Source organism: Adiantum capillus-veneris, chromosome 5 (genome assembly GCF_014529385.1).
Source record: "Adiantum capillus-veneris isolate H3 chromosome 5, ASM1452938v2, whole genome shotgun sequence".
In the NCBI taxonomy this organism is placed as follows: Eukaryota; Viridiplantae; Streptophyta; class Polypodiopsida; order Polypodiales; family Pteridaceae; genus Adiantum; species Adiantum capillus-veneris.
In genome coordinates this window covers 44,911,673-44,936,400 of record NC_140935.1, presented here as the reverse complement: position 1 = coordinate 44,936,400, position 24,728 = coordinate 44,911,673, and the positions used below count along the sequence as shown (strand labels likewise).

The 24,728-nt window shown below is 46.5% G+C and overlaps 1 protein-coding gene across 1 annotated transcript in view; it reads left to right on the top strand.

Moving 5' to 3' along the window:
* LOC147457227 (uncharacterized) overlaps positions 1-22,855 on the top strand; it is a 76,215-nt gene extending 53,360 nt beyond the window's left edge. Inside the window, exons 6-12 of the mRNA XM_086512186.1 lie at positions 20,277-20,480; positions 20,567-20,665; positions 22,016-22,127; positions 22,218-22,256; positions 22,316-22,323; positions 22,393-22,412; positions 22,656-22,855. Of these exons, the coding sequence (XP_086368312.1) occupies positions 20,277-20,480; positions 20,567-20,665; positions 22,016-22,127; positions 22,218-22,256; positions 22,316-22,323; positions 22,393-22,412; positions 22,656-22,731 (558 nt within the window). The 3' untranslated portion in view covers positions 22,732-22,855. The remainder of the gene's footprint in view (positions 1-20,276; positions 20,481-20,566; positions 20,666-22,015; positions 22,128-22,217; positions 22,257-22,315; positions 22,324-22,392; positions 22,413-22,655) is intronic.
* The last annotated feature ends 1,873 nt before the right edge of the window (positions 22,856-24,728 follow it).

Genomic DNA, 24,728 nt, shown 5'->3' with positions numbered 1-24,728 from the left:
AGAATAGAGCCACACACACCATCATACAAAAGATTTGGGTTATTACTCAAAGAGACCACAAGTGTTTCCCATGAGTCTGGCAATGTCATAAGCAAGGGCTTTCAACTTGTCATCAAATGCTTAAAGCCCAATGTCCTGCAATTGATTTAGAATACCTGTGAAAGCACTCAAGTGCTCAGATGCTGACCTAGCCTCATCAAGTTGCATATTTACCAACTTACGCATCAAATGCACTTGATTAATAGGTGTGGTATTCTCATAAGTGGACTTAAGCTTTTACCAGATCGCATAAGCCGTGTCCAATCCTTTGCTATCCGCAAGAATATCATCATTTACAGCCATCTTGATGTAGGCTATAGCCTTTTTGTTCAGGTTAGCCCACTCCTCATCAGAATTGTAACCCTGACCATCAAATCGTTTGATTTCCATCAAACTCTTTGTGTTAGAGCTGGAAGAAGTGGTAGCCATTCGATAAAACCACAGATATAAATGTAACGCAACAAGAAGGGCCCAGGGGACTGAAATTTTCTGCGCAATAGCCCAACCGCAATGTGTTACATGCAATCTTCCGCAAGTTTCTCACATAAATCAGCCCACAATCAGTTCTCAGCAAAATTACTAACTTCAGCTGTGCGACACTGTCAAAAAGGATCTGTAATCAGCTGTATACGCTGATTTCCGCGACGAAACTCCTCGAAATGTGCTCTTGAGACCTGTTCCAACCTGCTACACACATGTGTACTGCTGTAATAGCCTGTTTTTGACCTAAAAACAGCCTGTTTTGGGCTGTTTTACTGTTTTAGTGACCTGGCTGCTTCCAAGTTCCGAATGGGTGCGTCTTCGTGACACGAGCGAGTATTTGCGCTTCGGACTTCAATAACAGCTTCTGGCTGAACCTGTACTTGCTGACCAGGTCAAAGAGAAACCCTAGGCGCTGATACTAGTTGAAAGGAGTGCCACAATGCAGAAGAAGAAACCCTAGGTGGTGAAGGAGCAAGTGTAGGCTCTGATAGAGGGATGCGCAGCAGGAAGAGAAGCACAGGAGAGAATGCGTTGAGAGAGAGAGAGAGAGAGAGAGAGAGAGAGAGAGAGAGAGAGAGATTTGGGGCAAAACCCATGATTGATGTTTTGGATGTCCACTTTTTATTGTAAGTTATCTCTTTTTTAAAAATGGGCCAGGTTGAATATGAACTTGGCCAAAGAGTAAAATATTGTACAAGCATGTACAAAGGGGTGTTTAGGCCTTTATACCCAACATACTGTGTACATGCCGGTTATATGGTTCCGTCGACGAGATAGTCACTTTTTCTTCAAAAAGTGCAACGTGGATTGTTGTGGGTGAAAGCAACACAAAGCTTGTTGTTATGGCAGAGAAGAGAGACCAAGTACCCGAAGAGGGATCTTCCTCACATGGCACACAGAAAGTTCCTTCAATTCTTCAAGAAGAGGACAAGTTGTTCTGAGCTCAACTACGTGGCTGAATGGAAATGTTTCAACAGTTGGCCAACAACCCAAGGATGGAGGAATTCTTATAGGCTCCCACACAAGAATTTTAGGCTCCTACACAAGGTTTTCAGGCTCGAACACAGGTCATGACTGAGCTATTGCAGGAAAAAGGAAATTTGAAATTTCCAATGCACGGAGGTGTCGTGATGCGCGAGGGAAAGCCCATGTGATTGAGAAACGAATGGTGTCCATTGATCCCAAACAATTTGCTTTACGTTGATAGGAACCGTTTGTGAATGGTTAATGGAGTAATGAACAGGCTATACGTCAGAGACCCTTACGTTACCTACTTCATATCTTGGGTATTTTGGAGGTGGTTGAGTGTTTCAAGCTATGGCTTGACCTTCCACAGGTTATATGCCAGGGAATGTGTTTTGGACAATGCAAACAAGCATGGTTAACCTTATGTATGGGAACATGGGTCTCCAACCAGGTTTTCAGGGTGCCTATGGTCAATTTAGAGTGCGTGGAACTCAGTTTGGTATGGCTGGTTTTTTGCAGCCATATGCCCAAAATGTAGATCTGACATGTAAAATAGGTGATGCGAGTGCTGGAACGGTCAATCCTAGAGCACCACTTTTACGGGCACTTGTTTATGACAATTTGTGTCACAAATTGCTGACGTGTCAAGCCACTGAAGAACGGAGCCAACCTGCAGATCCCGGCTCAAAGGCCTAAACCCTAAGTGCAGAACTGAAGCAGCAGAAGAAGTTTTACCGACTTACAAAGTCTTGCCAAGTGGCCTATTTTTAAAGAAGAGTTCCCACCAACTTATGGGACCTTGTTTGATGGGGCCCAAGTGACATAAAGGCATTAAAATAAAGCTAGATTCTTGCACACACAAAAGATTGCGCAACCAGTTGATGACGTGGTAGAGTACGGATTTTCGCAATTTGCGTTGACCTGTTGACGTGGCAATTTGTATGAAATTCCGTGTTTTACGTTGACCTGATGACGTGGCAGCCTGTATGAATTTCCGTGACTTACGTTGGACAGTCTTTAGAGTAAGCTTTTCATGCCATATTCTTTTGAGTATGAGTGCTTTATTCCCTCTTATAATTCGTGAGTTCAGACTATTCTGAACTTATGAAGGTATATTCTTTTGAATTTGAATGCTTTTCATGTAATTGCTTTTCAAGGCCAAGGGCCTTTAAATATGTGCAGAGGGCTCAATTCTCTGGGACTCTTCTGGGTGAAGGTGTAGAGCGTGAGTATCGGATTGTATCCAAGTAATATAAAGAAATACGGAAAGGCGTCCAGGTTTGGGGCCAATACTCTCTGGGGTGGAATTCTGCCACTTCGTCTCGCGTGTTCTCTCTTTGAGTTCAGTTGTTATTGAAGTGCTAAAAATTTGTTTAGTCTGTTCTTTTCTATTGACACGTGGTGTCCGTCCTGTGACAAGGGTATTAGAGCTTGAGGCGTGTGCTTTTCTGAAAGCATACCGGTCCCACCAAAGCGCAAATAGAGCAAGTTGACGCTTCCAAGGTCCACTGGAATTTTACTTGAAGAATCCTCGTATCCCGACCTTGGACTTATTAGCCACTCCCACCCTTACTTCATCGCTCTGTCTTAAAGGGCATAAGCCATAAAGATCACTTGCAAAAGAAGGATCCAAGATTTGTTTCAAGGTGTTATTTTTTTCAGAGGCAGTGTCATGCAGTGGTGGAAGTCATAGCTACTAAGCCGCACACTCCAAGGACTTGGCAAGCTCTCAAGAAAATTTTTGCCCGAAGTTATATGGTTTCTAGTAGCCTCAAGCAGATTGGGGTATCTTGGAAATGCTTGCCACGGAAACCCTTGCAGATTACGACTGGAAATCTCTCGACATCTCTCATTAGGTGTCTTTTCCCGAGCTAAAAAGCTTGGAGGTCCAGTGTGATTGCCAGGTCTTCAGACTACCATCGCCGCCAGAGTAACACTGTCTGTCCAAGGGCTGATGGACCATGTTGTGGTCGGCTACGACCTTATGGAAGGAACCTAACCCTAATTTTTGGTGCAATTTCCAGGATGGAAAGTTAGTTGACTTTCCGAGCTCGACTGATGTCGAGATTGCTTTTCAAGTTTGAGTTCTATTTGGAACTTGTTTGGTGATCCTGTTTGGAATTTGTTTGAAATGGATGGTATCTGTTTTAAACCTGTCTTGGTGCCGATTTGAATTGTTTGACTTTGGTTTTAATAATGGTTTTAATGATTGGTGATTTTACTCCCGAGTGGAGTATTGAGAAATGATGTTTGAGAATGCTTGCTCATACTCATGGCCCGGATCCTTGTGGTTATTTGCAGGGGGAGTATTGAATGTTTGAAAAGTGTTGTTTTTACTCATGGCCCATACCCTTGTGGTTATTTACCCGGGGGGGGGGTGGGTATTGTAAGGTGCAGCGGAAGTGAATGTTGAACTTTGCTCAAGATGAGTGCTCCGAACTGTGCTCAAGGGTTCCTTTTACTTACGGAAGGGAGAGCCTTCCGTTCCTTTAGTGAGAGTGCAAATGATCACAAACAAAGTGAATGACACTGTGAATGAAGGTGCTGAAACTGAGAGGGAGAGAGAGATGAATACGACACCAGAATGTTGTCAAACCGTCCTCCAAGGGCCCCACTCTCTATGGCGAGAGAGGTCTATGCTATTGATTGCACAAATATGGTACAATGGTCTAGATGCACTGGACTCGCCGACGATGTCGACGACGAGACGGGCTGAAATCTGAAAACGCTAGAGGCTGAAATCTGCAAATCTGCTATCTGCTGAATTCTGACTCTGTATGGCGGCGAGGACGGTGATGGCGACAACGTGACGACGATGCGCTGAAAACGCAGGTGCTGAAATGTGCGAACAACGGGCCAAAACTGAAAACGCTGGCTGATTTGACCACGCGGCGAGGATCTGTTGCGGGAAGGTGAGATCTGCGAGGTTTGGGACTTGATCTGCTGTGTGTAGGTGCAGCAAACTGAAAAAGATGAGGTAATGGCTGACCCTATCACCGAGAATCTGCAAACGTTGATGGGAATCTACAAATGCAAAAACGCCGAGTAGTTCTCAAATATGTAAAAACGCTAGTGCTGGTCTGATGCTGTTGAAAATGCCAAGGCTGATCTGCAAGAGAAAAACGCTGGCTGGTCTTGGTGGCTGAAAATGCTAGGGATTCCTACTGGTCTTGCTGTTGAAGGTGCACTGCGAGATGTTGGGTATCTGCTGTCTCTTTTGCCAGAAAGTGCTAGCGCTAGCTTTTATTTATACCTGCTTAGCCAATTTGCCCTACCCAGTTTCTAACAAAGTCACTTATTAATAATAAGTGAAAAATGGCAAAAATAGGAAAAATGAATTATGTGCACTGTAAAATACTCATGATGGCTACTGACTGTCATGCTGATGATCATGCTGTGTGCAACCAGAGGATATGCAACTACTAAGTGTCTGGACATGCACGGCTTGCTCACAGGCTCACAAAGGTGCCAGAACACTTCCTAAGCTGACCTGAACCCTAGAGCTGAAGTAGCTTGTCCACATGCACATAGGGTTAGATGTGCACGTGACATCCCCTCCTTTTCAAAGTGAGGTACTGGTACCGAACTGTATGGCATCGAGGGAGATCGCCAACAATGTTTGGAATCCTGGGAAGGACTCTTCGCCGGCCCACTCTGATGCGTGGTGCGATACTTTAACTTCATAAAGGTCTACAACGCTTGCTTCTTTGGGCCGCGCCGAAAGCGACGCAAAGGAAGTTGTGGCTGCTTTAATGCTTAAACTTTGGCTATGGACGTAGGTCCACCTTCGTTAAGAATCTCCGTGGAGGAAAATTCCTGAAATCACTTCCAAGAGAAAAGCATGAATATACCCATTCCATGTAGAGTGACTGGAAAAATACTATGATTCCTAAAAGACTGTGCATGCAATGTAGATGAACAAAGTGACGGGGTGCCAAACCGTTCACCAAACACACGCCGCAAACAATGGGGTCGAATCTTGACTTTCTGATCTAAATCTATCAACTATGACAAATCACAATAAAAATGCCGATGCTTGATGGAAAAATTTTCTTGTGCTATTTCTGAGACTGTGTCATGCAAACTTTTATTCTTTTCGATAGAAATCCGCATAGATCCATGCTCATATATGAGTGAATCATGTGCATTGAAAAGGGACCACGTAAAGACGGTGACGAAAATACAAGAAAGCGTCACGAATGAAACACTCGAACAATGCGTGTTGACTACTCATGCAAACATGAGTGGGTTCCTTAGATCTCGACTCGAGAGTCAAGATCGGTTCTTCGTGATTGATCGTATCGGCAATGAGGTTAGCTTCACTAGAAAAAGCATCAACTAAACCATCATCCTTGTGAACAATCACATCTTGATCATGCTCATCATCCTTGTGAATAAACAGATCTTTATCATGCAAATCATCATCCTTGTGAATAAACACATCTTTATCATGCAAATCATGTGTGTCGTGCTTTGGAGAAGAAATGACTTAGAGAGTCTCCTTTTCCTTTTCCTTTTCAAGCTTTGCCTGCACATTAGAAATGAGAGGTGAAGAATGAACAACTTTCTCCCCACGAATGACAATGGGAGAGTCACTTTTGGCATTGAAAGGGAAAGTCTTGTCCACCCAATCAATGAAAGGGTTATGCTCACGAAACCATCGAATGCCAAAAGGCATATCACATCTGAAAGAGGAGACACTACAAATTTTCTGCGGAATAACACTTGTTGAACCGTGAATACTACATCAAGGCATATCACATGTGAAAGAGGAGACACTACAAATTTTATGCGGAAGAACACTTGTTGAACCGTGAATACTACATCAAGGCACTCTTTAGTAATGAGAGAGTCCATACCGAGAGCGAAGCCTGACACCTCGAAAGGAGATGTCTTGCGAACCTCCTAGTGGGCTCTATCGACAAGAGAGTCACCCATCACATCATGCATACTACCAGAATCAAACAAGACCACCAGACCATTCACATGACCATAAGACTTCATGAGAAACTTGGGACACACGAGTGTTCTTATTTATGGCATTAACAGAGGATGTGGGTTCTGTTGGTTCTTTAGATTCGTTAGATTCATTCTTAGGACATGTTTTCTTTATTTGACCCTTGACGTGACAATGATAACAACGACCTTCCTTAGAATAAATGACTTGTTCTTCTGTTGTTATGTATCCTTCTATGATTCCTTGTGTCGCTTTTTCATCTGGGGTGAGCTTAGGTTTAGCAAGTGTGTTAGCTTTATCCTCGGAAATTTGTGAGCTAACTTGAGTTGTTTTGTAGATATGTTGTAATGGCGGACGATTACTTTCTTTCAAGAAGGCGGGATGTCACAAATTGTTGACGTGTCAAGCCACTGAAGAACGGAGGCAATCTGCAGATCCAGGCTCAAAGGCCTAAACCCTAAGTAAGGAAGCTGAAGCAACAGAAGAAGTTTTACCGACTTACGGTTGAGTGGTGTCACTAACTGGTGACGTGGCATGACCCGACACAATCCCAAAGTGGGCCAGTAGACCGGTTACACCCAATTGGTTGGCAGCAGGTTCGTGAAACGCGAAGACAGGCTGACGTGGCAACATCGAAAAAGGCGAAAACTGTTACACATGGCAGCTGTACGGCAGCTCCGTGAATTGCGGCGCAAAAAGCGGACTGGCTGTACGGAAATCTGCTTTTTTGGATAGGCTGAATTCTACGCAGGCTGATTTTGGCAGTTTTTGAGTGAATTGCTATTTTTTAAGAGCTTTTGAGTGAGAAGCTTTTTGGGCATCCCTTGTAACTTATAAATTGGTGGGCAGGGCCCTCACTACTCATAGCATCTGGACGGAGAGTCTGAGAGTGAGAACCCTCCCACTCTTTTGTACTTTGAACACATATTAATACAAAAAGAAATACCGAAAGGGGCGCAATCTTTGGGGCCAATATCTCTAGGCACGGAACTCCGCCGGGCCGTGTCGAATCAATTGTGAAATGTGAACTGTTTTGAAGTGAATCTGTGTTGTGTCGCGGTAGAATCTTGACTTGGAGTGTCCAAGTTTGTTACAGTATATCAAAGCGTGGCGGATTTCTCTTCTAACGGGAACCCCAATCCTTTTCTCGTGACATTTATGGATTCCTACAACGAACGCTCGACTTCCTCTGTAGTTGGGGATGCGGGAAGAGATCACAAAGAAGATTCTCACGAAGAGTACGGCCTACTCAGACAGAGATTGAAGAGATGGAACGTCGACAATTGGTTGACGACTTGACAAAGATGTTGATCAACCTTGCGAAGGATACGAAGTTTACTAAATTTTTGACTCATACATCCTTCGATGAGGTGCACACCCAGTGGCAGAAAGCCAAAGAGCCACCCCTCAAACCGGCACTCAAGAAACCTCCTACTCGGAGGATGTTTATAGAGCAAGAATTGGAAGAGGTGGTTGTTACACGGATTTCTCAACTTTTTGACGCGAACAACAAAGCCAAAAAGCACGACAAAAAGTAGAAAGAAGAAGAAGAGCTGTCAGAAACTGGGGAAACTTAGGCTTCAAATCCGACACGCTTCTTTTGCTTTCTTGCCTAAGTTTCCCCAGTTTCTTCTTCTTCTTCTTCTTCTGATAGTTCTTCTAGCTCTTCTGACTCAAGCGAAGAAAACAGGAAAGAAAAGCGAAGCAAAAAGCAAAGCTTCGAAAAGGGCAAGAAAAAGGCAAAGAAGCCTAAGTTTCCCCAGTTTCTGACAGTTCTATGGAGGACTCGTTTTCAGATAGTTCGGACACCGACGATCATAGATTTTATGCAAAGAAGAAGCATTTCTATAAAGCCAACCAATATGACTTTCTCGAAGATAAAAGCAAGAAAGTTTGAGAATTTAAAGAAGGTGGACAGTGAACTAAGTTTGACACTTTTTATGGATTCTGAGATGCTTCGAGGGCTTTGGCCTTCATACAGTAGTTTGATATAGCTTTCTCTAGAGCAATCCAAGATTCGAAGGGCTACCTCTTTCTTCAAGGGAAATGCTCGCACATGGTGGTCCAGTCTTCTATTGAACAAGAAAGCGCCAGTTAAATGGCTAAAATTTAAAAGTCTTTTTATTTCTTCTTGGCAGACTCGAGAGTACGAACGAGATATACGAACCGCTTCGAATCATCTTCGGATGACCAAGAGAGATTCTTTGGACGCATATTGCGAGAGATTTTGGGGCTCTTTTCTAACCGCTTCTTCATTTAAGAAGTTCTCATTTAAAGAACAGATTCATCGGTTTTGCTGCGGACTTCCTACAGAGATCCGTGATTACCGCTTAGAACAAAAGTCGGGTTCTATTCAAGAATTGATGGGTCATGCGAAATGGGGTTTTGCCATACATTCAGGCAGTCTGACTTACCCCACATATGAGATCATCACTCAGAGAACCGACTGACTTCTAATAATGAAAGTAGAAAGAAGAAGAGCTCCCAAGAAAAGAAAGATAAGGATGCACGACCCCGGCTCTCTTTGGGAGAGGGCTAGCTACATCAAAGAGGGGAACCGTTTTGGATGCGGAGAACATGGCACATCTCTGCGAAGTGTTGTAAAAACGCATAGAAAGCACAAGATGAAGAAAGGCCAAAGAGTTCGAAAGCAGGTGAGGAACATGGACGAAAAGGCAAGATGAAAGCAGAACTGGGTCCAGATTGCATGGGCACTGATTCAAGCACGATTGATGAAAGTACAAAACTTTGCCAAGCTTGGGACAAAGTGAAAGACCAAGAAGCCTTGATTTTCTTTGATGGAGGAGCCACGAGATTACACCCGATTGGGTGGGACCACAAGCAGAGACAATTCTAGCGGCACCCGGCAGGGACGTCGCCATTACACCTGTCATTGGCAAACATCGATTGCATTGCCAGGAGTATTCGGGGCACGAGGACTTCTACATAATGCCCTTGGAAGGTTGTGATGTTCTCCTGGGAGTCCCTTGGTACCATAAGAACAATACCGTGGTTGATTATCGGGCGAAGAAAGCGACATCGACTATTGAAAAGGGCCGAACTATTGTACTTGATGTGAAACTTAAGGGCGAATCTGTCCCTATTGTGTTAGCTTCGGCCGTTTTGAAATTAATGAAATCCAGTTCGCTTGTTTACTCGATCTTTTTGAAAGAGTTGAATGATGAACATAGCACAAATATGTATGAACTTGATAAAGAACGCCAAGATTTTCTCCACACTCATGTCGATTGCTTTTTTGAGGGCCTGCCAGGCGAGTTGCCACCAGCTCGTCCTGAGGATCATACCATTGATCTGATGCCTGGAAGCACACCACCGAACCGGCCACCTTACCGTGTGAGCCGAGCCGAGAATGAAGAGATTATAAACAAAGTGAAAGACCTCTTGGAAAAGGGTCTTATCCAGCCGAGTACTTCACCTTACTGCTCTCCGGTGTTGTTGGTTTTGAAGAAAGACAGACAGACCTTGGAGAATGTGCATTGATTATAGAGCTCTCAACAAAATCATTATCAAGAACAGAATTCTGATTCCTAGGATTAATGATATTCTAGACCAACCACCAGAGTTACCCGGAACGCGGAACGGGAACGGCGACGGGCCTCCCTGCGGAACGGGGGAACGGGAATGGGCCCGGAACGGCAGGCTAAAAAAACACCCAAATATTATTTTTTTTAGCGTTATGTGTTTGAATACAAGTAGTATTAGAGTCCTTTGACTCTAATACCCACAAAAAACACGATTCGAAGACCATTTAACCTTATTATGACTTGATTGGGATGTGAGGCGCCCAGAGTACATAGCCAGATGAACAACAATGAGCAAACACAATGCCCATAGTACATACACAATGCTCTCAAATAATTGCAAGAGTAGTAGTCAGAGATAACACTTTGGAATTAATTATGGCTAACATAGTAACAAGCCTCAAGGGCCGCCAGCGGCCAAGGTGCTACAAAAAAACCAAAGGGGGGCAAAGTTCAAACCAGACTTCAGTGACCACAATACCAAAAGACTGAAGGTGACAAATACCATAAAGATGCTAGTAGCTACAAATGGCAAAGAGGGCAAGGCTCAAGCAGCCATACAAAAAGGTGGATAAATGGCAAAGACTCAAGACTCAAGAGCCACTAGCCTGAGAGGCCTCCCAATCCGTAGTAGCCGGCTGTAAATCATGCACATCCTCCCATTCCTCATCATCGAGGTCTAGGTCCGGCTCGATCTCAGCCACAGATGAAGTACCTAGTGTTGGTGGATGTGCATCTCCACCCGCTTGAGAAGCCTCTTGCTCCATCTCCCACTGTGAAAGGATCTGTCTGTTTGTCTGTACTCTTGCAAAGCATTTTCAAATTTGCGCTGACGAAGACAAGATCATTAGCCTTCTCCACTCCAAGCCGATTTCTCTTCTTGGAAGCAATGTGGCTAAAGGTACTCCACAATTGCTCCAAGCATGAGGTACTAACTGACTGGCTGATAATACGGATCGCCAATCTCTGAAGCTTAGGGCCATCATAGCCATAGTCCTCCCACCAAAGCACTGAACCTATTTTCCTGCGATCAATCTGAGCATTTGGACTGCCATCTCTCTGTACTGTCTCAGCTGATCTCTGACAATGCGTCGCCCATCTCTGTCGAGAACCATCTTGTTTAAGATCTCTGTAAATTGGTTCATGACTTCCCTATCTGTCTCTTGCCCTGCACCTTGGAACTCTGGATCCACCATGTACGCTGCCCCGTGTAAAGGAGAGGCATATGAATTCCACCTCGAGCTGCAAAGCGCATGGATCTCCTCACATCGCTCTGCGTTCGGCTCAAGCTGTGCAAGCTGCTTAATCATGCGGTCCATTGCCTCATAAATCTTGCCAATGTAAGGATCCATGCCATCCAGAACTCGAAGCAAATGAACCACCGGTTTTACCTGTGCATCTAGACTCTTGAGCTCCTTCCAGAACTCAAGATCCTCTGCCTTATCCTTGCACAAAATCCCTGCAACTGTCTTTGCATAGGGGGAGGTGGTGAACTCATCACTGATGAAGACCTGTCGGACCGCATTTTGACATTCAGACAGCCTGCGTACAAGAAGGAAGTTGAATGCGAAGCGGGTATCTGAATACTTTAGAAGCACTTTGCCGCCCGACCTCTTGAGGTACTCACTCCGAACCAAGTTGTGATTGTTGATGAAAGTAACCATCTTCACTGCATCAGCAATGATTGGAGCAATCCAGTCTAGCTTGTCGATGTCTTTTAGAAGGTTGTTCAAGCAGTGTGCCATGCAAAAACATACTGTCACATGCGGATAGTGGCCCTCTATGATAGCTGCTGCTGCCCTGTTTGATGCCTCCCCATCTATGACAAAGGCCACCACGTGTTGCTCAACGATGGTTTCTATGGCCGCTGTCCACTCTGCAGAGAGGACATCGGCGGACTTGCCACTCTCAGTGGCATCATGAGAGTGCACAAAGTACATCTCTCCACTGGAGTATGCGACGAGACCATGGATAGATCTCTTCCTTGTATCGCTTGACCCGTCAGCAATGAGGGAAACGCCATGTTTTGCCCAAAGACGCTGAATGTTGAGGGTTGCTTGCTCCACGATAGCCTTCTCTCGATCGAGCAAGGTGGTTCGGAGAGCCTCTGAAGATGGCGGCACATAGCCGGTGCCATACTCTCCTATCCGTTGCACCATGACTTTCCAATACTCCGACCTATTTCGATCAAACATAGAAGAGGTTAGTATCAAAAAAGTGGAAACGACGATAACGGAAGAAATGAGAGAGAAGATTGATGAATCATAAAACAATGAACATACCTCGCTGCGACAAATGGGATATGGTCGTGATAGAAGAATCGGGCCACGGCCGCATCCACCTCTTCCTTCTTCTTTGGGTCCCAAGAGGTGGCAAGGGTCTTTTGGCGACGAATTGGACCTTTTGAAGATGCACCAACACCTACACCGGGTAGAGAGGAAGAAGGGAAAATGAGGGTCTTTGGATCAATACCTTTGCGTGCCGGCTTGGCTTTATGGTTGAATTGCCGATCCTTTTCCTCGAGCTCCTTCCTCTTCTCGATGGTTACGTTGGCACAAAATTTCACCTCATGTCCCGACACTCGAAGAAAGTGTGCCCTCACTATGTCATGCCCCCCTTTCCGCGTGTAAGAGCATAGCTTGCATCCCCATGCACGAGAACCTCCCGCCGCCGACAAGGTGCCCTCCGAGGTCACTTCATCCCACCACGACCATTCCTTCGCCTTTTGAGTGTTGCCCGCATGAACGGAGGGGGTTGAACGAGAAGAAGAGGCCATGGATGATGGATTATCCGTGAAAGAGAGAGCTTGATCTTGAACTTTGAGAGAGAGAGAGAGGGATTGAGAGAGAGAGGCTTGCCGCTTGATTCCGTGAGAGCTTGAGCCTTGAGCCTTGAAAGTTGAGGGTTAGAACTTAGAAGTTAGCCCAAGAGAGAGAGAGGTTGAGAGCTTGAGCCTTGAGGCATGCCGCGGCGCCACACTATGGCTTGAGAGTTGAGAGCAAGCTAGGGAGAATGAGCTTGGCTTGAGAGTTGAGAGCAAGGCTCAAGCAAGGGAGAATGGGCCTTGAGGCTTGATGAGTGTGTGAAGAATGGGGGAGGAGGGGGGCATTATATACTTTTTTGACTGCTAAAAATGGCCGTTGGCTGCCTAACAGTCATTTTTTTCAATTTCAAAAACTGCCGTTTATGGCCGTTGGGGCCGTTCCGGTCCGTTCCAGCGCGTTCCGGTCGTCCCGTTCCGATGACAGTATCCAGTCGGAACGCCGTTCCGTTCCGGCGTTCCAAGGCCCGAAATGTCCGTTCCCTGGTAACTCTGCCAACCACAGGGATTCTCTTGTTTCAGCAGGATCGATTTGAAGAGTGGATATCATCAGATCCAAATCGTGCTGGGAGATGTCTATAAGACAGCTTTTCGGACAACGTTCGGTTTATTCGAATATTTGGTGATGCCTTTTGCCCTTAGCATGCTCCCCAAGTGTACTGTCGAGCCGTGGAAAGAGCATGCATCAATCGAAGAACTCGAAGCCACAACTGCTGTGCAGAAGGACAGTCCCAAAGACAGTGACGCTGACTCTCCACAAGATGGTCACAAGCTGCACATGCGGCCGAGAGACCACTATGCACTAGCTAGCTCCCAGCTGTTGTAGCTCTGTGTGCGACCAGCCACTGAAACAAGATGACTCGCCTCGGCTGTCTGGAGTCCCACAACCTCTCCTAGAAGGCTGCCAAGAACTCAGCTGTGAGACCCTCCTGCCAATGAGGTGTTGCAACGGGACGGGCCTCTTTGTGTGCTGCTAGTATATGACATCCCAGTCGAACAATGTACTGAAAGAACGGGACACCTGGGTGGTCTGCAGAAGAGAAAGGGTCCCTGCAAAGCCACTCACCAGGATTCCACTGTACTCGTGCGAGTGGACAGCACTCCCAAGCCCACAGCCTCTAGTGTCCAGTCTCAAGAGTTGCTGGGTCAGGATCGATGACACAAGTCCTCCCAAGATGCCCACCACTTAGATCCACTGAAAACAGCACTGTGCCACCTGCGGGGCCTCTATTGCAACTCGCTGTAAGCGTCCCTCACCCTGTAGCTCGAAGAAAAGGGATGGAACAGTCCATGAGCAGGCCCTGACTGAGATGAGAACCTCGAGTCGTGTGAAGGCTCCCATCCACCTGGGTGCTACTGGCTCGTGAGGCGTGAGCCACTCAGCTGGAATTGCCTCTGAGATGTCGTGGCACATGCTTTGCACCCCTCTCATGCCATGTAGTTGAAAACCTTGTACCTGCTCTGACAAGCCTGAAAACTCTAACCAGTCACCTAAAGAGCGCGCTGGACCCGTTGCCATGGGACCCCAGGAAACATGAGGCCGACTACCAACCAAGTGGCCTCTCTGAGTGCTAACCATGGGGTTCCAAACAAGGGGCTGTAGTAGATGCTCCTCCGTGCAGGTAGGCTGTCTCTGCTCCAAGCCTCGCCGCAAGAGCTCCCAAGATCGAAGCAAACTCACAGCAAAGCGGTCCTCCAGTCTCCTCTCAAACCAACTCTGCGCATCTCTATGAAGATCCATCTGGTCGAAGGTCGCCAGGGGCCTCCATCCTAAGGCACCCTAGCAGGAAGCCGCTGTAGCAAGAACTCCTTCTAGGGCTCTTCACCTGGAAGAAGTCCTCTGACTATGAACTTCCCAAGAAGGGCTCTGCTCTGCTGTGCTGGGTCAACGATCCCAAGCCCTCCCTGTGAACAAGGAAGAGTTATGACTTGTCAAGCCACTTTGGCTCGGGCTATCTGAGTGTCACGTCCTGACCAAAGGAAGTTCCTGATCAGCCTCTCTATCTGGCTGATACAAGAACTCGAGAAGATCCATCAAGAAGTGATGTACCACATAGTCGCCAATAACAGATGGTTGGTCACTACTACTCTACCAGCCAAAGAAAGTCGTGCTGAGCTCCAATGTAACAACTTCCTCCTGATAGACAGGAGGAGGGGAGCAACCTGCTGCTCGGGAGACAAGTCCAAACCAACCTGACACCCCAAGTACCGAATTGTAGTCCCTGGGGGAATCCACCTAAAACCCTCTCTTGGCATCCAATCGGGCACAGGAGCACTACCAACCGAGAAAGTCACTGTCTTTCTCCAGTTGATCAGTGCGCCCGATGCACAACAGGAGGTCTCCAGAGTCTGCTCACACCTGTGAAGGTTGGCCTCCTGGCCATCTAAGTACAAGGCTGAGTCGTTGGCAAACTCAACGTCCAGTAGCTCATCTCCTCAAATAGGGAGTGGTATGCCTTGTAGACCAACCTGCTGGGACACCAAAAACCTGCTCATCACCTCTGCATAGAACAGAAAGAGGAAGGGGGCAAGAGGACAGCCCTGTCCGACCGAACGTGTGAGCATGAAGCGATCACCTCTACCTCTTGCCAAAAGTACCTGAGTGTGAGCCTGTCTGTACAAAGCTGACACCCCTCTGATTCAAGCATCTGAGAAGCCCATCCTACGTAGAGTGCCCTCTAGAAAGTCCCAGTCAACTCTGTCGTATGCCTTCTCAAAATTGTGAAGAAGAATCACTAGGTCCTCACCACAGAGCCGTGCTAGGGTAGAAGCCTCCCAAAAAGTAAAGATGCTGTCAAGGATACTGCGTTCCTTGACAAAACTTGTATGAATCCCATGTATAAGGCTCTCTAGAAGGTGGCTGAATCCTCAAACTCAGAGCCTTGGCAAGAATTTTGTAGGCTGAGTTGAGGATGGTGATGGGGCGCTACTGTCGAATCTCATCCAAGGAGCCACCCTCCTTGGGAATGAGGTAGATCAAGCCCTCACTTATGCTGTCAGGCATCACTCTTGTGTGCAAAATGTACTGAAAAGACTAAGAGATCTGGGCCAAGCAGGTCCCAGTACTCCAAGAAAAAACTAGGAGTCAACCCATCCTCATGTGGACAGCTACTACGGGGGAGGGCCCTAAGAGCCGTGTGCAGCTCCTCAAGCTGAAGTGGCAGCTCAAGCCTCTGACGCATCTCCTCAGTCACAATGCAAGGCATCTGTGCCCAAACCTGCTCCCTGCATGCATCCTGACGCTCTGACTGAGGCTATGCAAACATTAACTCACGGTAAAAGTCAGTAGCAACTGCACGGACATCTCGGGCTCAGAAGCAACTGACCCGTCGGGCCTCCACAACTGTCTGACCTTGGCATGCGAATGCTGAGGTCTTACTGCCTCAAAGAAAGCACCAGTCACTCTGTCGCCCACCTGTGTCCACTGAGATGCCTGTCGGTGGAAAGCAAACTGATGTCGCCGCTCCTTTGTGCTAACAAGCTCCCGACGAGCCTGCTGTAGCTACTCCTCCAACCAAGGACTATCTGGATGCTGCTCTTGCATCCTGTGCAACGAAGCAATGCCCCGTCTGAGACGCTGCTCCTCCTCTCTCGCTGCAGCCCGGCGAGCCGAAGACTCCTGGAGAAAGAAACGACTAATCTGAGCTAGTCCTGAGGCCACTATGTCAACAAGAGAATCCTGCCTGTCCGAGCTCTCTGTCCAGAGAGCCTCTACTCGCTCTCTGAGTGCAAAGTCTAGCAAGACCCTCTCTGGGATGCGAAGCATCGTGCTCCCTCTCCTCTGTCTGTCTGCCACTGTGAGGATCACTGGTGCATGGTCCGAGAAGGAAGTCCCTGCCAGAATGCCAACTGTCCCTCCCAAGTCACTGAAATGGTCACTAGTGTAGAAGCGATCTATCTGCGATAGATTCACTCCTCCCACTCTGCGGTCCGAATGAGACAAGGTAAGGTTGTCTGGGGGTCTCACAAAACTAGAGTGCTGCCAAACATTCGAGACCCTCAGAGTCATACAAAACCTCTCCCAAGCTGCCAGCTGAACTCCATGCACAGTAGCATGGCTACCACCAATCGTGTCAGAAGGGTCCTCCAACATGTTGAAGTCCCCTTCTATGCACCAGTGTTCTGCCTACGGCAGAGATTCAACTATCTGTGACCAAAACTCTGCTCGAGCACTCGCCACATTGGGCGCATAGATGTTCAGGAAGACCACAAGGCAACCTTGAACCTACATAGTAATCCACTGAGCCCTGCCTAGCACAATAATCCCTTTGCCCACAATGGCCTGCTGCAAAGAGTCCGCAACAATCATACATACCCCACCCTCGATGCCTCCAGTTCCAAAAGCAGCTGACCAAAAAGTATCATATCGTCCACACAAGAGCTGACCACAGCGTCTAATGCGGCTCTCACACAGATGGTGCTCCTGAAGCATAAGGAGATGAATCTCTCCTCCCACAAGGCCGCGCTGAAGCTCGTGACGTAGTCGGCCCCGCTGACGCTGAAATCGGGGCCCACCAAGTCTCTACACGTTCCATGAGACGATCCTCATGGGGAGCGAGAGAGAACAGATGCTGCTGCAGCAGCTAAACGGGCTATCTTTGAGGCTGGCTTGGATGGGGAGTAATCCGCATCCGAGAGGCTGGCTTGGATGGGGAGTAATCCGCATCCGAGGGCCCTCTAGATATGCGTGACTGCAACGAGTGCCTGGCCCAAGCCCAAGCAGAGCGATCCGTACGTAAAGCAACCTCCTCTGTCTAGGAGTCCTCATGAATGTGTACATAGCATGGCAAGCACTGTGTATTGGTAAAGAAGTAAACCACAATGTGTCTACATCCTGCTGAATTTGGAGGTGTCACCGCAAACTTGGCCAATGGCCACAAAGTCTGAAGCATGTCTGTAACTCCTAGTTCTCCCATATGGTGAGAGAACTCTAGGACCTGTGTGTGCAACCATCCCAACACTGAGTCGAGAGTCCACTCAGTCTGGTCGCTGCCGCAAAGGGGAAAGGAGAAGCCAAATGCTGAGTCCAAGGCCTCTGTCCCCCTAGCTGCAAGGAACAGAACATGGACCCTGAAGCAGGCTGCCTCGTGGTCTGCTAAGGGGTCGCCGTGAAAACGAGTAAAGTCGTAGTCGAAGAAGTCCCATCGGTGCCGGATGTCGATGCTCGTCAGACCACGAGGGATAGCTGCAAGGGGAGACGTCTGTACCTAGGGTCGCAAGAAAGCCTGTCCCTCTCTCGCTAAGCGACTCGTGGCAAAGGCGTTGCCAAGAGATCTCCTTAGCAGTCGGAGAAGGCCCTGCCCCCCGAGTCGACTGTGGAACTGGAGCGAGAGGGGGGGGGAGTAGGAGCAGGTGGAAAGAGAGGCGGGAGGGAGCGGCAGAGGTAGAGAGGCGGGGGGGAGGATGATGAGGAGGGGGGGAACTCTTGGGGGGGGGGGGGGGGCGCTGTCGAGGGTGAAGCTGGGGTGGGGGCTTGAGCAAGAACCTCATCTTGCTCAAGAGGACCGAACCGGTTCCCCGTGGGAACCCATTGCTGTTGGGTAGGCGCTTGAGGACCACTCTAAGTGCCAGGCTGTCGCTGTGGCCCCTGACGTCGTCGACCACGGACCTGTTGCCATCCCTCCTCCCCTGGAGCCCCAGGCTCAGAGGGTTTCTCTGCGTGTGTGCGCTGTCTCTGTTTGTGGCTGCCGGCCAGCCCTTGCAAGCTGGGGCCGATTCTGTGGTGTAGGTCGAGGCCTCCTCCATGGACAGGCCTTCGCAAGATGGCTCATCTGTCGACAAATGAAGCACTGGCTCGGGAGGCCCGAATACTCCACACTTCGTCTAAACCAATCCCCACTCACCCGAGGTAGAAGGATGACCTTCGGGAGCGTGTGAGTATCACTAACCAAAACGCGAACTGAGGGAATGCCAGCCGCCTTGCAGCTACTGAGGCTGCCGTGCGAGGTGTCTCCAGGACAGTCCCAATGGCTGAACCTATCCTGGATAAAAGTGGTAAGAACTCCCTCTACAAACCCGGAGAGCAGACGGAGATGGGGATGTCTGCCTCCTCTACCAGAACATCGGAAGTAGGGTCGAAACCATGTCTCCACTGTCGAAAGTGGGCTCGTGCTGCTCGGATGGTCAATGGACTCATGGCGATGACCTTGGACGCCATCTCGGAGGTCTCAAACTCGATCTGATAGTAACCTCGTCCGAGTATCTGTACGTCCAAGATCTTGCCCACCTCTACGAGAAGGTGGGCGTGAAGAAGGTCACGCAACTCTCCTCTGCTGGGTCGGGTGCCGAGAATCTTGCAGATGACAGAAGTCGCCTGCAAGCGCTCTACCTGTGCGGCTAGGCTCACTTGCTCTGTCGGTGAAAGAGCAAGCGAATGGAGGGCTCAGCGGGGTCGGGCGAGGGGGCTTCGGACGAGTACCTCTGTGGCGGAGCTGGAGCCTCTATCTGTGTCTACTGCTGTGGGGAAGAAGCAGAAGGAGAAAATAATCTGCAACAGAGCGCGCCGAGCACTGTCCAAAGAACAACGCTGCCAGAGCCAATTGCAGGGAATCTTCGGGAAAGAGGCGGAGAGCGAAGAGAACGGGGGGCCGGGGGGGGGGGGGGGGGGATTTTGAAAGCGCAGACGGGTGGGCAGGGCCCTCACTACTCAGAGCATCTGGACGCAGAGTCTGAGAGTGAGAACCCTCACACTCTCTTGTACTTTGAACACAGATTAATACAAAAAGAAATACCAAAAGGGGCGCTAGTCTTTGGGGCCAATATCTCTAGGCACGGAACTGCGCCGGGCTGTGTCGAATCAATTGTAAACTGTGAACTGTTTTGAAGTGAATCTTTGTTGTGTCGCGGTAGAATCTTGACTTGGAGTGTCGAAGTTTGGCCTATTTTCAAAGAGGAGTTCCCACCAACTTATGGGACACCATTCAATGAGGCCCAAGTGACATAAAGGCATTGAAATAAAGTTGGACCCTTACAGACACAAAAGATAGCGTAACCAGTTGATGACGTGGCAGAGCAGTACAGATTCAGATTTCTGCAATTTGCGCTGACCTGCTGATGTGGCAGCCTGTACGGAATTCCGCGTTTCAGGCTGGTCTGATGACGTGGTAGCATGTACGGATTTTCGTGATTTACAGTGGGCAGTTTTCAATGCCAGCTTTTCAGGCCATGTGCTTTTGAGTTTGAATGCTTTTTATGTAATTGCTTTTCAAGGCCAAGAGCCACTAAATATGTGTGAGGGCTCATTCTCTGGGACTCTTCTAGGTGAAGGTGCAGAGCGTGAGTACCGGCATTGTACCGAGTTCAAGTAATATAAGGGGCGTATTCCCTGCCACCACGCCGTTTAGATTCGAATCTGGGCTAATACTATTAGCTTGAAAAAAAATGTTTGATTCCAATTAGTAGTGCACCACTGCAACTTTTGAAGCCTTCGGCTGTGTAATGTTTCTTTTGCATGGACTGTTGTTTGTAGGTAGCACCTTACAATACCTTCTATCCACGACTGGAGGCACATCTGGCCCAAGTTGGTATAGAGCTTTCAGTCAATAAATGGGACAAGGTTTTAACTCTTGGGGTGGTAGACCCTCATGATTCCCTCCCACATGCCGCGGGTGTTGCTGATGCTCATGCAGAGGGTGCATCACTTTTATCACCCGATCGATTCACAAATTTCGTGGTGCGCAGCTACATTCAAATGTGGTGAAAGCTTGTTTATGTAGTCATAAGTTAAAGCTGAATATTTACAGTTTTTTCACCTTGCAGATTCCAAAATGGAATGATTCGCAATCTTCCCAGGAACCTTTCACAAAAGCCAATCCATTCATGCTACCAAAGGCATACTTTGTAGCCCAGCAGCAAAGGGTAATTGCTTGTTGTTTTACAGTGTGAGCAAATGTGATGGTATTTTGCATTACAGTCAGTAATAGTGGTTGGCATAATATTGGGTAGATCTCAGAGTTGCTGGAAGGTTGAAATTGTATTCAGTAGGCTGAAACATGTCTAAATTCACAGCTGTTCGGATTTTCCTGGTTCGAAATGCTTTTTGCGCTTTATCATTGTTAGTGCAGTTTTTTATTTTTATTCAGTATGGAAGGTTCATAATTATGCATGGTGGTGTTGCAGGCATGCACAAATGCTTCATATAGGCAATTCTTGTACAATCTTTTTATCATACTAGCAAGTCTTCCTGTGTAACGTCTCCTGTATCTTTGGACTTTTACTCCATATTGTTTTCCTCAATTTGTAGGTTGAAATCTGAGAGGGGTTTATTGCGAAGGTGATATTCAAGGCCACAACTTTTTAAAGTTATGTTTGTCTTTTCTCCTAGCTTTTTGCATCAAGCAATCCCTCGCAACTTGGTCATCCAATTTCAAAGGGATATTGGATATGACATGACCTTAATCCCATGTGTTTCCTGTGTTGTTTTCCTTCTCCTGTCTCACGGCAGGCCTTCTTTTGGACTGTAATTACAAATTCTTTCTTAAACTCTCTCCTGTCTCTCTTAAATTTAGACATGTTCTCATTCCTAGCCTTCTTTTTGCTGTTGTCTCTTCCCACTCTATCAGCTGTGCCTATTGAACTTGGCCTCATGATGCCTTCTCATTTCGACAAACTAGCAGAAATCAAGGAAAGACACATGGGGCCTATGAGTATCAGTTGGCGATTATGTGGTCTTACAGATCTCCAATGGAACTACCTTTGCTCTTCTTTTCTAAAAGTAGTTCACTCTGTCTATCTAGCTGTCTGCCTTATGTGCTTCTGTTTGGTAAACGCTGTAGTGTCCCTTACATTCCTCTTCATTTTTATGTCTATGTATTGAAGTTCTGCTAGAATCCTCTCATTTTTGAAGACTCGTAGAAAGCAGAGACATGTGGATCTGACTTCTTTCTGTCCAAGCAGAAATTCTTGCCACAGAGGGTTTTCCTCCACCGCATATTCTGGAGTGTTTCTTCTAGAAACCACCAGAATCTTCTTTTGTTTTAGGAATTTACTATATTATGCAAAATGAAGCGTTTCCAGCTGTCTTCTTATCCAATTTTGAGGCACAAAGATTCAATTGTCCTTTCAATTTGATTGAGTGTCTAGTTTTCTGTTGATTGAAAAGTTGATTGAAAGTTTTCCTGTTTGCTAACTATGCATTGATGTCAGAACGTGTCGCCCTCTTCATGAAGCTTTTTATTTTATATGCTGAAGTAACTTCTGTCTGTACAGAACAAAGCTGTAGATGCATTGAGGAATACCTTGAAGAGTGTTCCAATGGATGAAAGCAGGAAACAAGATTTGTCACAAGCTATTAATGTGCATTTCCGGGAGTGGCTCTATGGTAATTTAATGTCAAGGACTGGATCGTTGAAAGCAACTCTGGGCGATGATGTAGTGAGACTAATCTCAGAAATCTTGTTGTTTTGTGCAGCTACAGGGAATATCCGCCAGCTATACGATTTCCAAGAGAGTGAGAAGGACTAGATTAATTTATGTGGAGCAAATTGGAAGAAGCTTTGGGTTGGACAGTTTGCAAGGTGAATCGCTTGCGTAGGTGTTGCTGACTTGACGGGAGGGCTCGACTAACCTTGCATGTGTGGCTTCAGATTACAGCATGGTTCTCCAGGTGGGAAGAGCAGATGGGCAGTGCTTGGGCTTGCTGTGCTGTAAATGGTTTCGCAGTTCGCATTGAGGAGCTGTCTGCTTGTGTGCGTGTGCTGTGTGTTGCAATACCTGGAGAATTTCAGTTTCATGCCTAATTATCTGGACTGTTGATGTTCTGCTTTTGATGCGCTAGCTTGATTTTTCTTCTGAATTGTGGACAATCTATTCAAAAAGCCCCCGGGGATTTACACCCTTTGAGTTGTAGGTTTCCAGATATGACTTTATTGCATTCACCTTCTGGAATATGTACCATGGAAGAAGACAATTCTACTGTCAACTAAATAGTTACGGTACAATGGTCACGGTCAAATAGCTGAAAACCACAGCAATTATGAGGCAAAATAAAGAGGAAATGCCTTGTTTTTCTGCTCATGATGAAAGTGCCTGATTTAAAAGTTGGAGCTATGTATGTTGATATACAGTGAGGCAAGGATGCATGCAGTTAAAGCTAATTTGAGGACGGAGCTTGTTGTTTATGTTTTTCGCACGGCAAAATGTTCCCCATACCTCGTGCCTGAATGTACAGTGTCGGGTGTGGCCTCCATTGAGCTGATAATCTAGGTGGTGGGATATGCGCACTAATCTCAGCTATATGTTGTTTCTGACAGCTGTTTCAGTATTTCAAATGTATCCATTTGGCTTGTGTTTAGATGGGTTGAATGGAATGCATGCACTCCAACAGTTGATTTATGCTCTATTATTAAGAGCTACGTTCATTACTGGAGTGTTTGTTTGATGTGGTGTGTGAAGGTTTGACCTAGTGTATCAGAGCTATGTCTACCAAATTGGATTGTCTACTAGCTTGCAGACTGTGTTTCTTTTTTGGGAAAATTACCAAAATACCCTTGAAATTTGTGGAAATTCCCAACATGACCCTCAAATTTCAAAAAATCCCAATATAACCTTGTGTCATTTCGGAATGGATTGGCCCCAATTTTTGCAGTCTCTAATCTTTATGACAAAAGAGATCTATCTTGAAGTGTCTTTGATGAAACTATTAACAAATGTGCCCACAAATAGAGGCATCTGTGTTCAAAAATGACAACAATTTTATCCTAAGAGCCTGCAATACCATCTAAACCAAGTATGAGGGGTTTCAAAATTGAGGGGTATTTTGAGAGTTTCCACAAATTGTGGGCGTGATTTTTTTAAATCCGAATTCTCTCCTGTGTGGATGATTTAAGCGGGTGGAATGTCCATGGCTTTGAGCATAGCATTTATTGATTGTTAGTGCATCTATTCTTCTGTGGGATCTTACAAAATCTTCACAAGCTTACAATGTATCAATTCACAGCGAGGGGCTATCTTTCTTGCTTTTGGCACCGCATGGTAATTTTTATGATTTGGTACTAATCGATGGTAGCAATTGATGATATCGGAACCATTCTTTTAGCTATGATTCTTGCCCGGTTTGGTTCCTGGCCAACAGAACTATCATTGTATGTCTGTTGAAAACATTGGGGCATCAAAGGCCTTGATTAATGTCATTGTGTGGGTGTTATAGCTCTATTTGTCTCTATTCCTAAAGAAAATGGAACAAGAAATACTGTCCTGGACATTTGAAGAGCTTTGTTGATCTCTCTTTAATTTACGTTTTTAGATATTTGGGCCTTGGATTTGTCTTTATTGGCCATTTGTTTGTTTTGGCTTGTATTGGCTCGTCTCTTAATTGTGCCCATCTAGCAAGAACTGCAAAGATTGTTCTTGTACTACTATGCTTGTGTATATTCTCGTTTATTTCTTTATGCATGTCAGATAGAGGCATGCAGACGGGTTTTGTAATGAGGCCTCACTTTTAGCTGTAATAGGGGGAATGCAGCTATCTATGTGCGATGGATGACGACGTCATAGCTTGCCATAGACGAACATATTCTTTGTCTGTACAGCTTGTGTGATTTGTGGTCCAGACACTATTGAGATTGAGCACATGTGAAATAATTGTGAATGTCGAACTACTACCCACAATTATATCCAGACGAATAAATTAGATTCCAATGATGAAAGCGCGAGTAAGAAGCATTGATGATGTGAAAGCAAGGGAACAGGAGAGCTTAAATGACATTAGCTAAATTTTGGAATGCACCTAGTATCCAAGGCTCTCAGAAGTCTCGTCAGCACTCTGTATGTCCATAGTTCAGTTCATTTGTAACACTCCCTTCAAAGACAACGTTTACCATTGGCTTATTATATCCTTTCTCGTGCAGGACAAAAATGTATGTGATTGGAAGTAAAATGAGTTCAATGAATGGTTTCTAACCGTTCCCCTTGCTTATGGATT